Raw genomic sequence first — 14560 nt, forward strand, 5'->3', positions numbered from 1 at the left:
TAACTTAACTTATATCAATCAACCCACAAGTATTTTCCTACCGTAAACAGAGCTTAAGAAATTTCAGGTTAGTTCCAATTTTGTATCATACCTCTGGTTGGCGACAAATATGAGTTTCAAATGTATCAACACAAAACTTCAAATTACCCTCGCTTTTTGTGAAATGTGCCCAACAAAGCAACCTCCTTTGCATCTGGATGTTAGTCGACGTTCTCTTGTGGATGAAGTATCGTATTTGTTTTATGAATAGCTGTAGTCGCATAAATTAGATTTACTAAACAAATATCATCTTAATTAGTATTTCAACGTCTTATATCAATGCAAATTTCAAGACTGATCCAGTAATCTCTTCCTTTCAGTTGATGGCCAGTGGTCAGCATGGACGGCTTGGGGTATTTGCAGTCAAACGTGCGGAACCAGTGGAATAACTGCCAGGCAACGTACTTGTAATAATCCCGCACCTTCTGCTGGAGGAAAGGGCTGTGTTGGCGGACATGTTGAAACGCAGCCCTGTTCGGGATCCAAAGGTAGGAAGACTATGAAAAGTACTCTCAGAACCTGGATAATGTTTCATGTCATCAAATAAATCTAATGATGTGTACCAATATTGCTAAGTATTAGAGTCACAATGTCTCGGATTTTGTTTTTTTTAATAATTTTTTTTACCATTATTCCAATCTAACCTAAGCTTGGAAAGAAGTAAATTATTTATTTTTAAAAGAAATTGTCACAAACCTTTACCTTTATTCCAATCTAACTAACGCTTGGATAGAAATAAATTATTTATTTTTAATTTGTGTTATGATAAACCGTTCTTTGAAATAATAAAGACGTTATCTTTAAAGGAAGTTAAAATATTCAGTTTATTATTAAGAGGTGTAGCCCATTATTTCAGTCACCGAAGTTGTTCCTAATTCCGCTTTTTTTTCTTCCGGGAATTCTCAAAAAGTAATGATGTGATATATTCGACCAATTCCGTTAGTGGCTAATCTAATAACATCATTTACAAAAAAATGTATTTGAGCGGGAGTAAAAGAGAGGCAGGTCATCCTTTCTTAATCGGATTTGAGAAGGAAAAGTGTGTACTAGATAAATTACGATATGAGTGAATATTGGTGATCAGCTCTGGCAATTGAAGACTTTGACTGGTGAACATTCTATATGAATTGGCAAGTTTACGACTTGAAACAAATGTGTCTTTAAAGGGAATACTAGGAGGTATACTGTCATATCGAACGTGATGAGACTCAGTTGATTTAAACAAAGTCACAAAAAAGGACGAACACCATCAAGTTTTGTAAAATTCAATTCACATTTACAGCATAAAGTGGATGTGGAAACTCACGAATATTATTGTAGGTTATAATCAAGTCACCGGGTGAATCGAGCTGTCATGAAATCGAGCTGTCATGAAATCGATTTCACCGTAACCTCAAGCGATATATGAAACACATCCATCAAACAAACAAATCGTTGTTCAAATTGCCCGTCACACGTAACTGCTGTATAACAGGATCAGCATGGTGCTTGGTCGGTAATTTGTATTGTTTGATCGTTGTTGAACATTTCAGAGGAAGCAGAGCTTCCCAATGGAACGCTGAAACGTTCCAAGTCCGCACTGATGACATAAGGTACTTTCATCTTTTGTTGTAACGCAGAAATTTGAAAATGTTTTTGCCAGATTAGGGCATTATTGTCCGCTGTAGTTTGTCACTTACTCAACCACAGTAGTAGTCATGGTCAGTGAGGTGTTAACTAGGTTAATGCAAGACTCAAATGGCCCTTGACTGAATGTTTCACTAGCTCGTACGCTACCAGACTTTGTATGTTTGTATCCAATGTCTTATAGAGTTGGTAAATTTTATCAGTATGGTTGCTTTGTTTCTTTAAGTCCTAGCATTGCTCTTATTCTGCTTGTTTGCAATCAGATTAGTACATTGGCTGAAAATAGGTGAGTCCGGATTCTATTGTTATATGATACCAAGAAATAATTGCTTAATGTATTCGCTCTTAGACCGGTTCAACCTTAATGCTAGAATATGCACTGCTCACATCATTAGACATTTCATTTATGAAATTCTCCTCGCTCGCTTCAGGTAAACTAAACTTCAGAGGTTCCATTTATTATTGCACTATTATTAAATCATTTCTTTTTTTTCTGCTCGTAAGCTTGGCCATGTTTTCCTTTCCAGCTCTACGATCCTTCCTAAATTAATCGATTTATCAATGTGCAACCATTGTGTATCTGAAAACGCATTTAACATTTTTTGAAACCCTTTCAAAATTCGTTCTATTGCATGCAACCGAAATAGCGATTTCAGATTTTCTGCTTCATGTTTAATTTGCATATCACTTTGCCGACTAACCCGATTCGCAGAGATAATTATATATTCCCTCAAATTAGTATTGACATCGATCGCTTCAGTATTGATCGACCTTACACACACACACACACACACACACACACACACACACATATATATATATATATATATATATATATATATATATATATATATATATATATATATATATATATATATATATATATATATATATATATAAAAATGCTATCACACAGGTTAGATAATTTTTTAATTCGTAAACTAAGGAAATTCGAACCCAGATCCGCTGGTAAACGGCACCCATAGTCTTGGCTGCACACACAACCCCATATTCCTTCACCACTAAGCACACATCACCAAAAAATTATGTTAGTCAGTCTGTGTTATATGCGCTCGTGTGTAGCAGACACACTTGCATGAAGACCTAGTAATTAATTCTCGTGTATTTACACAATCGTTCCTGATTCCTATGAAAGAAATCGGTGTATATAGAATTAATTATAGAGACTTATAAATAAATATACACCAAGCAGAAGTAATATTATTTGTATTAAAATATTAATTCTGCCCACTATTATGAAGCATTCTTCTATAGGAATCCAAGGATATCACTTTCCGTTCTGTCTTGTGTATATCTTAAAAATTCGAACCCAGGTCCCCTGGTAAGCGGCACTCATCGCCTTGCCTGCACATACCAGCCTATATTTCATCACGACTAAGAACATTTCACCAAAAAATGATGCTACTTAATCGGTGTTATATCCACTTGTGTGTATATTCATTATCATCTATATTTAATCATATATACCTTGATTTCTTTCAGAGGAATCCGGAATTGTTGTGTAGATAGATGAGTATTAATTACTAGGTCGTCATGCGAGTGTGTAATCAACACACCAATGCATATAACACCGATTAAGTAGCATCATTTTTTATATTGACCGTTATAACACGTATTACAAAACGAACGATTATGAATTTTAAACTCATGCCATATCAACATCATAAGTTGAGATGAATTCAGTTGAAATCATTCAAAGTTTATCCGGTCGGCTACGTAACCATCTTTGGTTTTTGTGTCTAAGATTTGTTATTACAAATTCTTGATCAATTCTGAGTGCGGTGATGATGGTGTGGACATTAACGACCCATTTTTGATCATATTTCAGTCGACGCTAAGATTGATAACAAAATTGTCGTTCAACCTCTTGAGGAATATCGGTTTCAAAGTGGTGTTACTAAACATTCGTGCGATAAGGTATATAAGTGTGTTAGTGGTCAAATAGAAATGTGGCATTAGAAGAACCCTGATGTGAAATATCAACCCGAGGCCAACATAGAACCTTAGCGGAGGCAAGCACCCAAAGTTGACTGAACCAACGGCAAAGTAGCATTACCAGCTGTATCCACCCCGGTACCTTTCCCAAGTATAAATTTACACCAACATTGTCTTGAGTGAGATAAACATATCTCGACTTTTCTTCAACAAGGATCTACTTGTTTGTGTAACAGTTACTGAGCGAAGACGATCGTAAGAAGCAAATGGAAGATGCGTAATAATTGTGTTTTAAAAGAAGAGGGTGCTAGACTCCACGAAGCACAGTCTCCGGAAATTGAAATAGTGACATAACCGATATGACGATTCCTCTAAATACATCTTAGTTCATCATGCATTTCTCTCTCTCTCTCTCTCTCTCTCTCTCTCTCTCTCTCTCTCTCTGTATGTTGATTCCTTCCTATTTTACAGGAGATCCGCATGCTTTTATGAAATGCCAGTTGATCCCGATAATCTCGTTCGATCTATTAACTAACCAGCAGTTAATGCATAACAAATGAATCAACATTCAAGTCACTACGATATTTCTTGCTCATTTTTAAGAATTTTCTTTCACATTTTTGGGAATTATTCTTTTCGGAGTGGGAAATAATGTGTGATTTCACAAATTCTACTTGATACGGTTAAAACACATTTAGCAATCATACTGATATTAATGGATACATGACCTATTTATGTTTACAAATCCTTTACTCCCTTTTCCAATATTTGGAGAAGAGACATTTTCACTCAGGTCAGAATCTTTTTTCTTACAAACACGCACGCACACACACACACACACACAGTCATTTAATAACTTGAATACTGGTGATTAGACAACGCAATACACTTTGACTCACATGAAAATATATTTTAGCCACTCTCATACATAAAACACCACAGTTTATCTACTGAACTCGTGTACTGAAAGCAGTACCTTTTATATGGAAATGTATATCCTTACAAACAGTCTCCTGCTCTCCGTACATATATAAACATTAATCGTTCTTTAATTTTGAATTGTATTGCACGTAAAATTGACATATCAATGCATAAAAATATAGTCATAAGAACATTATTTGATATATATTCTTCAGGTTCAAGTCTGCAAATACAAATTATAGAATATTCGAAGAAAAGGATAAATAATGTAAAAATTATTGATTTTTTTCTCACCTAACTATCGATACAAGATTCTGTACACTTTAATTATTTGATACTCTACATATCGGAAAATGTTAACAAGAAAGATTTAAACTAATGACAATAAAAGCATAGTATTAATACAGTTTAGTTGAAAGTGAAATTCAAAAAGAATCTGATAATCTTAAAGTAAAAAAGCGTAATAGAAATTACATAAATGTGAAAAGTTTTAGAGGTGATGGTGTGGGGCTAGAATTTTGTATTAATTCAAGATATTTGTTTCCTTTCACCTCATGTTATCTTATTTCATCAGCAATTATGATTTATAAATATAGCACCGTTTCTACATATCAGAGCAACAATTTTGTTTCAATACATTTAGGGGCATATAAAGAAGAGTAACTGCCAAATCCTTGGCCCTACTAAGAAAAAACTATATGGTCAGTCCCTACAGTAAATGGGACCATGCATGCTTGCAATGTAACTAATGTAAACTAGTATATAACCAACACATGCTACGTGTAGTTTTAGATTCATTTCTGTTCACAGTAGCAAGCAAATATGAAATATCAAGAGTTTGAAATGTGGGAGATTGACACATGTTGCAGTTCCGATTATTTTGTACAATTTCTACTTCCAGATCCGCAGGTTATTCAGAGTGCACAGAACTTTACAAAACCAACTGGTTCACAGATTGTGATACACTGTCTTGTGTCAGGTGGTGCTTCCCCAGCACAGGCTCCCAATATCACATGGATTGCTCCTCAGGTAGGTCTTGCTTTGTGTTTATCTTATAGACTCGGTGGTAGAGGGGCACTACCAAAATCCCACGCGTATGTAGCTCAGTGATATGTAGGACCAACACACTAATCAAACCTAACGGTTCGTATCGTGATACATATTCCATAAGCGATACAAGGCCAATAACAATGGATGCAAATATAGATTTCCATATAAATGGTATGGGTGAATGAGACAGTAAATACCAATGGATGCCCATTAAGAATGTGAGTTGCGCATTCTTTTGTCTTTAATAATCTTCTACATTAATTTAAGTTTAACCTTCAAAAAGTCACTCATTATTATTTACTTGCATCAGTCACACTCGCTTATTATTCCAAATGTTCCATTCCACGGCATTTCCATTGATCAATATGAAACATTCACTGTCCTCTTCTTCTACTTCTCCTGGGCCACTGTAAAATGGATATGTTGAAATGTCGCCGTCACTCCATTTCCATTTGATCAATCACGTCAACGTTTTGAACACGTTTGTCTTCTCCTGTCTAATCTACTCAATTAATCGCGTCACGTCCTATGTACATTGGTGTTTGCTACAATATTATTAAATTATGAAGGATACATTCAGGAGGGCCAAAACACAAAATGGTATGATATGATATGAATTATTTTGATACAAGTTGAGAGTTATTATTATTATTCCTTTAGTGCCATTTGACGAATTAGTTTTGAGCATGTTGTAATGGAAATTAACAAATATCTTAATAACTTTATTTCACAAAATATTCTAATAAAAATTCTCTTTTGATCCTGATAATGTTATCCCGCTGATAATTCATCTACTCTTTATAATTATGTCTGCCTGTATTAGTTTAGATGTTTGTGCTTTTTCGTTTCACACCCTACATAACTATCTCTGTGCTGGTCCAACTAACTCTACTGCTAGAGATGTGCCATGCGTTTAAAACAACTGTGGAAACAACCGCTATCACCACAAACGGCCTCTACTACCTTAGGTGATAACCGCCATTATCTTTTGCAGATAGTTGGTCATCCCATACCAACAAATGTGGCACAATTACCAGACGGATCCCTCAGTATTGACAGGTTGACGTTGGAAAATGTCGGACCGTACTCTTGTACATTAACTACTAATTGTGGCACGTATGACTCAGCCAAATTCTGGGTCAGTATACAGTAGTCAAGAACTGTACTAAGCTAACGTAATAAAGGCTTTAACATTTGAACTGTGACTTTTATCGTTATTTGTCAACAACAGCATTAATATACATAAACAGAGCAATATAACTAATTTCGGTACCAGACTTTTGAAACTGTTTTAAGTACATGTCATTAATTTGCTGAATACAAGAAAAACAATAACACAATCAGTAGTAATAGTGTAGGGTTCTGTAATGTGTATGACTATTGTTAAATACCGTACCCATCAAGTTAACCTCTGACTTTGCATCAAGCAGGCAAAATTTTGGTTTGAAACTGCATAATAAATTATTGATTTTGTGAGACAAAACACTCGAATAGTGGTGTTTAAGGTCATTAGTTCACGTCAACATCTTTTCTCTCAGGGCCCATTCCAGTCATCTTATTGGACATGCATTTAGGAAACGTGATAATAAAATGTCAAAACATATTGTTCTATCTGATGAAAATTATGGTATTCAAAAGTCTGTTGGTGTCTAAGATTGTAAGCTGCTCAGCCGACATTTCTAATCAATCATTTAGTGAGACGGATTAAGGCTTCTAACGTTTGATTAGTTTATACTGAACAAATGAGTTCCTTAGAATACTATTCTACTTATGGAAGCATTCGAAGAATTCAGGCCATAAAGAGATGTATGTGGGACTAATATATGAGTAGAAACAAATTAACCTTATACTCAAGACTCGGAAATTAGAAGCCATATTATGGATTTTAATCGCTGTCAAAAAAAATCTTGTTCTTTTGCATTCATTTTACAAACATGATTGAACAATATAGCTTGGTGTTATGCAGCAGCTTTTGTTCATGACGTATCAAGATCAGAACTTGGATCTGTCATCAGGAAATGGTACAACATCCAGTTTCACGCGCAATCCTCAAGAATTAGAAACTGTTTTCATTTGCTTTAAAATTTGGATTTTATTTCACAAATACGTTTAGCATATAGTACTAATATGAGTTCGAGGCATTGGCTATTTAAATTGGAATTTTGTATAAGCTGTATGTGTTTGTCATAATGTATGTTATCAAAAATATTTAAAGAATAACCATCCCTTCTATATCCAAGTTCTGTAGCCAATCACATTTGTTTTTCTCGTTGCGAATATTTTTCACTTTTCCCATTTCAGAGACCATATAGTTAGTATATATCGTAAAATATTGTACACATTCTTATTATCGACAACAGGCAGTGACAGCGTTATAGGTTTACATAGAGTGAGAATCTAGGAAAACGATAGGCTGATTATTTACGAAAGATATGATTTAGACACTCTTAACGTCGCCAGACAGCCCACTCATGCATGGGTGCTTTTAGAAAGCATAGTATGTCATGACAATTGTTTCTGATAACTAGTGTTTATGTTAAAATTCTCTATTGTTCAATTGATTTAACAACATAAATAGTGCGTATAAATGACGTGAAGCAGGTATCAGGATACACATAAAGTAATATAAATGAGCCTGTCATTTGAATCTCAAATACGTCTTGGAAACTTTTCTGCGACACTTGATAGCAATCGTTCAACGTTGTGATTTTGCGCTACGCTGTATAAAAGATGTTACACATAAACAGAAACCCGTCCAACTATTCCACCCCATTCCCACTCAGAGAAGCATTTATCCTTGAATTACATGTATAATGTAGAAACCAACACAGGGATGGTCCTGGCTTTTAAAAAGCTGTCGCCAAAAAAATCGCCAACCTCAATATTTTGTAGCCAATTTTCAAAAAGTGTCGCCAGAACAAGTAGTGTACATTTTTCCAAGTGTTAATTTAGTCTATTAATGTAACAGGCAATGAAAATTACAAAAGATGGGTTACTTAATTCTTTAATTACAACAAGCATTAACAAAATGTTACAAAGTGTTACATGAAGATTTGTCGCAATTTTAGGGCTGCCCACTTGTTGAATGCAGTTTCAAAGTCTAATTTTTCACATCTGTACATGCCGATTCTCATGAAATTCTCGAGAGATGAGATGCAGAGTTTATTTCTGATGTCAGTTTTTATGAGGTTCATCTTACTGAATCCACCTTCACAGTCCACAGCACTGACAGGTGACACCAGTAGTCTATCAGCAGCCTCCCCCCCCCATCCCCCTTATGGCTAGCTTAACAAAGCTTGTAGTGAATTGCTTCCTAAATCCCAAGAATGATCGCTGAATGCTGTATAAATTTTCTCGACAAACAAAATAGGATCTACATTCCCACGAATGAAACTTACACGAATCAACACCTGGCAATATTGGACCGTATATATAAGCATAAATTCACACCCAATTTAGAGATTCTTTCACTCTTGTATTTTGAGAAATAAATAATTATTATTAATTATGCAAAACTGGTTGTTGTTTTTGTTTTGTGCTATTTCTTGTTTCGGAGTTTAAGTCTCAGCAGCCGTAACACGGATTGATGACAAAAGGAAAAGATCAATGAGTAAAATGCTGCACTGGCGACATACATAATTGTGATTGAGATTTTTCCATTTGCTTTGTATTTATACACAGTAGTCGGTACTTCAAAGGTTATCAGTTTTCTATGAAGGTTCAGCAAAACTATTGTACTGGTATATGTAAAAAAAAAAAAAAAAAAAAAAAAAAAAAACTAACAGAAGATTTAGCCATTCAATTAATTGTATCTGTTCTATTCGCGTCTTTAGAAGTCGGTCAGTTGTAGGTATAGTTCGGTAGCATGATTGACTGTATCACAGCATACTCAACCCAGATGTCAGCATAAGCAGATTATGATGTAACAATGCACTGTAAAGATGGGGTTGTCAATACGAAAAAAGGATTGTTTGTGTAACAGATTGATTCCAATGCATTGCTTAGTCAAGTTTGTGGCTTCCTTTCGTTCTCCCTTTTAATTTATCCAGTCCAAATCTATGATTGTATGTACAAATTAAATAACCAAAAAGTCTGTGGCCAAAAAAATCGCCAGATGGGATATTTTTGTCGCCAATTAGGAAAAAAAATCGCAATTTGCGACATTGGCGAAGCCCAGGACGATCCCTGCCAACAGAAGGGATATCAGCAAAAACAACTGTCTCAATAAACATCGTAAAGAAAGATGATATCGCTTTGACAGTGATGAAACCGCTTTATAATGAAGCAGTTATGTCATGAAACTGTAGCATTTCTACAGTAATCCACAATACTTTATAACACAAAATGATCTCTTTCAAAAAATGTGTCTGAGAAAATCTTCCATAAGACATACCAATAAACTGTATAAAATCGAGTTTAGTGAAGGGATTGATTTCAAAACATCTTTTGGACTACAACTGTTTTAAGCTCAGAGAATACCATGGGGTTCATTTCTTGAAAAGCTTTGTACTGCAGTGGAATAATGTACGGTGATGATAACTATTTGGTCTCTTTTTTCAAGGTGACTGCAGATAAAATCCATAATTATAAATCAGAGTACTCGGAGCATGATATGTTTGCTTGCTTTTGTTGCATGCACGGTATGTGCGTAATAGACAGGATATGTGTATAATAGGTAGTGTGTGTGTATGTGTGTGTACGTGTGTAATAGCCAGCAATACGTGTGAATAGCAGCGTATGTGCGTAATAGGCAGGATATGTGTATAATAGGTAGGAGTATGTGTCAGTGGCAGGGTATGTGCATACTAGGTAGGAATATGTTTGTAATATTATACATTGATTTGAAACAGTATTACGTCATTATTTAACCCCGGCCGAGTCATATCAAAGATTATAAAACGGTACTAACAGCTGCCTTGCTAGGCACTCAGAATTAAGAGTTTAGTGTTAGGACTGGTCGGCCTGGTGTCACAATAATGTGACTGGGTGGGACATGATGCAACATGTCTGCAGCATGATGCCCCCGTGTTAGACATCACTGTACGCTGCTACACTGCAGACATAGTTGCGATAAGACTGAAAAATTGTTAGAGCTTCGTTAAAAATCTAAATCACAAACACATTTGTGTTGTAAAATATATAATTTATTTAGTTCTTCTGACATAGTACCTATCTATGCAACGACATGGATAGTGTGCAATTCTGTTCTAAACTGGAGTCACAAAATATAATATTTATACCGTAATCGACCCGATTCCATCTCTACTGGTCTGAACACTTTATTTTGTATAAAATAACACATAATGCTAATCATGGTAATAACAACAAAAATGACAAAGAAGAATGTTATTGTAACATTGATATGTACACAAAACAAGTCAAAGAAGGAACAAGTGGAAATAGCAACAACAGAGAACCGAATGAAACAATTACAATTACTTCTAGTAACAAAACTACTGTATGCATAGCAAACAACAATGACACATTTCTAGGATTTAATACCTATAATACTGTAACAGATTTTGCTGAATCATGTTTCCGGTTTAAAAGCACAATCTATATATTTTCTCAAGAAAATGGATGACACAACAAACTATTAATGCGTATTATTCGTGTGTACATGAGTCCTTGCCAGTGAATAGTTACTTTTTACCTAGGTTTTGTTCATTCATACAATGTTATCGGTAATTATTAACAATTACAAAATGGTTAAATTAACCGACATAGTAAACACAAAGATTGACAGACACTCACGTCATATTTGAAACTATTGTCTTCATGTTGATTAAAACTGATTATTGGAATGATGTCTTTCTGAGGTGCTAGTGAAACTTTAAACACTGAGAAAACAACAGATGAAAACATGATGAAAATGATGCAACACTATGGCAAACCATGAACATTTTTGTTTCAATCTATTCATTACGTTACCTACTTTAATTAAAGTCCTAAAATTAACAAAAGAAAGTGAAGATAATTTACCTAAAGTTCGACAACATTTATTGAAGGTCTATCAAGGGATAAATAATGAGGTTGATGCCTTGAAGTTTGCCATTAAGAAAACTAAACTTCTCTTAAAACTATGTCACTTTAACTTCTGAACATTAACATCAACAATAAGAGCGGATAAGCGAAACAGAACACAACATTCACGAGATCAAAAAGTGGACTTGTCATAAAGCAACACATGACCTAGCAAATATAATTCAAGTGTTAAAATCATGACCATAAAATTGCATGATCAGGTTGAATAATTTAAATGAGGTACAAACAACATTTTCATAAAGAAGTTGTTAGTAATATTAGCCTGATGAATGGAAGAAGAAATTTAAAGTAAAGCCCAGTCTATAATTTGGAACACTTCTAATATCAGGTACCGATGCATTAAAAAAAACTGGAGTGAACAAAAAAAACATGCACTTTGTGGTAGCATTAATAATCTCATCACTGAAATAAACAAAAACATGGAGACAACATTGAACTTAAAAGAAAAATGAATAAAGAGTACTGTATTCAGATCTAGAATGGATGAATCGAACAAAGTAAGTAATAGAGAAACAAAAATGCCTTAGGAAGCGAAACATATGCCGTTATGTAAACAGCTTTATGATTTCACATTGCACCGAGTAGGAAGTATCCAGATTGCATCACTTCAATTCAAATCCCATACAACATACTTTTACGGAAAAGATAAATTTTCATATATCTAGCGCTGCAAATGAAGTGTGTTGTGAGAACCCTGAAACTCGCATATTTAATTATATGATCAAGGTTGATTTACGAATTACGATTTCAACACAGACATTTGCACAAATTACCACTGGAACCTTATAACAAAATAAAATATGAAAAATGTTTACAACCACCTATGTAAACTGAAACAACAACAAAAACACAAACACACACAGACACACACACGCAGATACACACACAGACAAGCACGTATATATATATATGTATATATATATATATATATATATATATATATATATATATATATATATATATATATCGAGAGAAAGAGAGAGAGCCAGACAGATGGACAGGAAGAGATAGAGCTAGATATATAGATTATTTTTTCAGCGTATGAATGATGACCATAGCCTTCGAAAAGGATAAGCTGCAAAAAGTAATTGAAAGATTTATTGAGATATAAAAAAATATTTGTCTCTCTCCATATTTGTTGACTGTTCTTCTATTAATTAGTTTGTTTGTGGTCGCTTATCCGCAGCACCACCTCCTCCACACTCCCATACTATTGAACTTGTTGATTTGCAAGTCGTCGCGAAGTTACAAATGAGCCAACTGTATTGACGGGTCATAATAATATAATCCAAAATGTCCTTGAATGAATTCAAAATAATTTCGAAGATAGCAATTTAGGCCTGAATTAATTAATAGTTTGGTATTCGAGTGAATACTTTAAATAAATACATTTAATGGTCTCGACTGAACATAAACTAAAATTGATTGCTCTAAGATTAAAATTATAATTCTGATATAAACAATTTTATATATCTCCCACATCAGACGTAGGTCGCAATAGTCATTTTCTGAAGGGGCTGTGTGGTCGAGTGGTCTACAGCGCTCGCCTTTACCGACCACTTTCATTTCATCTCTGTCCGCGTGGGTTAGAGTCTCGGGTTCAGCCAGTATGGGAATATGAGAAAGCCGTCTGTAGGTTCCCTTGGGTTGGTTTTACCTACCGGGAGTTTTCCCACGTTCTTCCCTCACCAACAATACTGGCCGCCATGTATAGTCTTGCGCTTATAACTGGTGTAAAACACAAAAACAAAAACAATAAAAGAAACAGTTTATCACAATACTCTGTCACTTTACTTTAATGGAATTTTCCATCATATTCATACGCATGACCAGGTCTGTTTGCCTAAATTTTAGGAACCTAACTGGGAACGGACTGGCAGACAACGTTTTTCCGAGGAGAATACCAATGTTCTGAATTCAGATTAAACTAATAATTATCTTAATACCTAATCTAAAATCGTATATAATAATTGGATATGTAATATGTCCTCAAGGAAAAAAGAAGACATTAGAGAGATAGGATTAAACCCCTGCTTTCATTTATGGATGATTTATGGATAAAGGTCAATCAAATAAAACAAATTAAATATACATAAATCTTCCAAACGTTATCATTCTCCTTAATCTTCTTTTGTTAAAAGACCATATAAGAGATTTTATATTTGGAAATGAGAAAACGAATATTTGACTTTATTTTTCAGCAAATATTCTTATCAGTGGTTTTAAGTTGTCGTACACGATAAGTGGGAGTGCAAATAATTTTAACAAACCCCATTCAAAGGGTTACAAAATGTGATAGTTCATATCACATTCAGAACATAGTTCCATCAGAATCTCCTATTAGAATATGATATCATGCTTAACATAGACCGCAAAGTTATACTGGGAAAAGTTTGAAATATATTCCGATCGCAGAACTTGGATAATTGTGTTTGTGCTATCACACAAAAGCTTATGCAGAAGTTGTCTATGGACATGTTGATAAACGAAGATACAGAGAACCTAGCTATAAACGTCAATAAGCCCCTATATTATATTGCAACAGTGACATAACAAGTCTATGAATAATGTCACGTGATTCATATGCTGAGGAAACGCTGACAATGTGTTCAATTTAAAAAAAAAAAAACAACAGATATTACCTTGTTAAATAGTCCCCTTGGCAAATATCGTAGAAAGAGAGAAATTGTTAAACATGCGGAATAACATTCATAAAAATTGAAAACTCGGATCCAAAGCTGCTTCATCTAATTGCTTTACGTAGAGAATGTCTTGAGCAACAGCAATACTAAGTGTAGATATCGTGCATAATTCAGATTTAAAGTTGAAAGTTAAATTGGTTTCGCTGGATATGAATAAATTCAGTAACTTTTACTGAAAACAATTACTTATTTTTCGCGATTCTATTTCAAAAGTGTTGAGC

General features: G+C 34.4%; 1 protein-coding gene across 1 annotated transcript in view; it reads left to right on the forward strand.

Moving 5' to 3' along the window:
- LOC149793255 (uncharacterized) overlaps window positions 1-14560 on the forward strand; it is a 106463-nt gene that overhangs the window by 34213 nt on the left and 57690 nt on the right. The window contains exons 9-11 of the mRNA XM_089968973.1: window positions 360-527; window positions 5444-5571; window positions 6587-6734. Of these exons, the coding sequence (XP_089825099.1) occupies window positions 360-527; window positions 5444-5571; window positions 6587-6734 (444 nt within the window). The remainder of the gene's footprint in view (window positions 1-359; window positions 528-5443; window positions 5572-6586; window positions 6735-14560) is intronic.

The sequence above is a fragment of the Sinohyriopsis cumingii genome, chromosome 8 (genome assembly GCF_028554795.1).
Source record: "Sinohyriopsis cumingii isolate HCF-2022 chromosome 8, ASM2855479v2, whole genome shotgun sequence".
NCBI lineage: Eukaryota > Metazoa > Mollusca > Bivalvia > Unionida > Unionidae > Sinohyriopsis > Sinohyriopsis cumingii.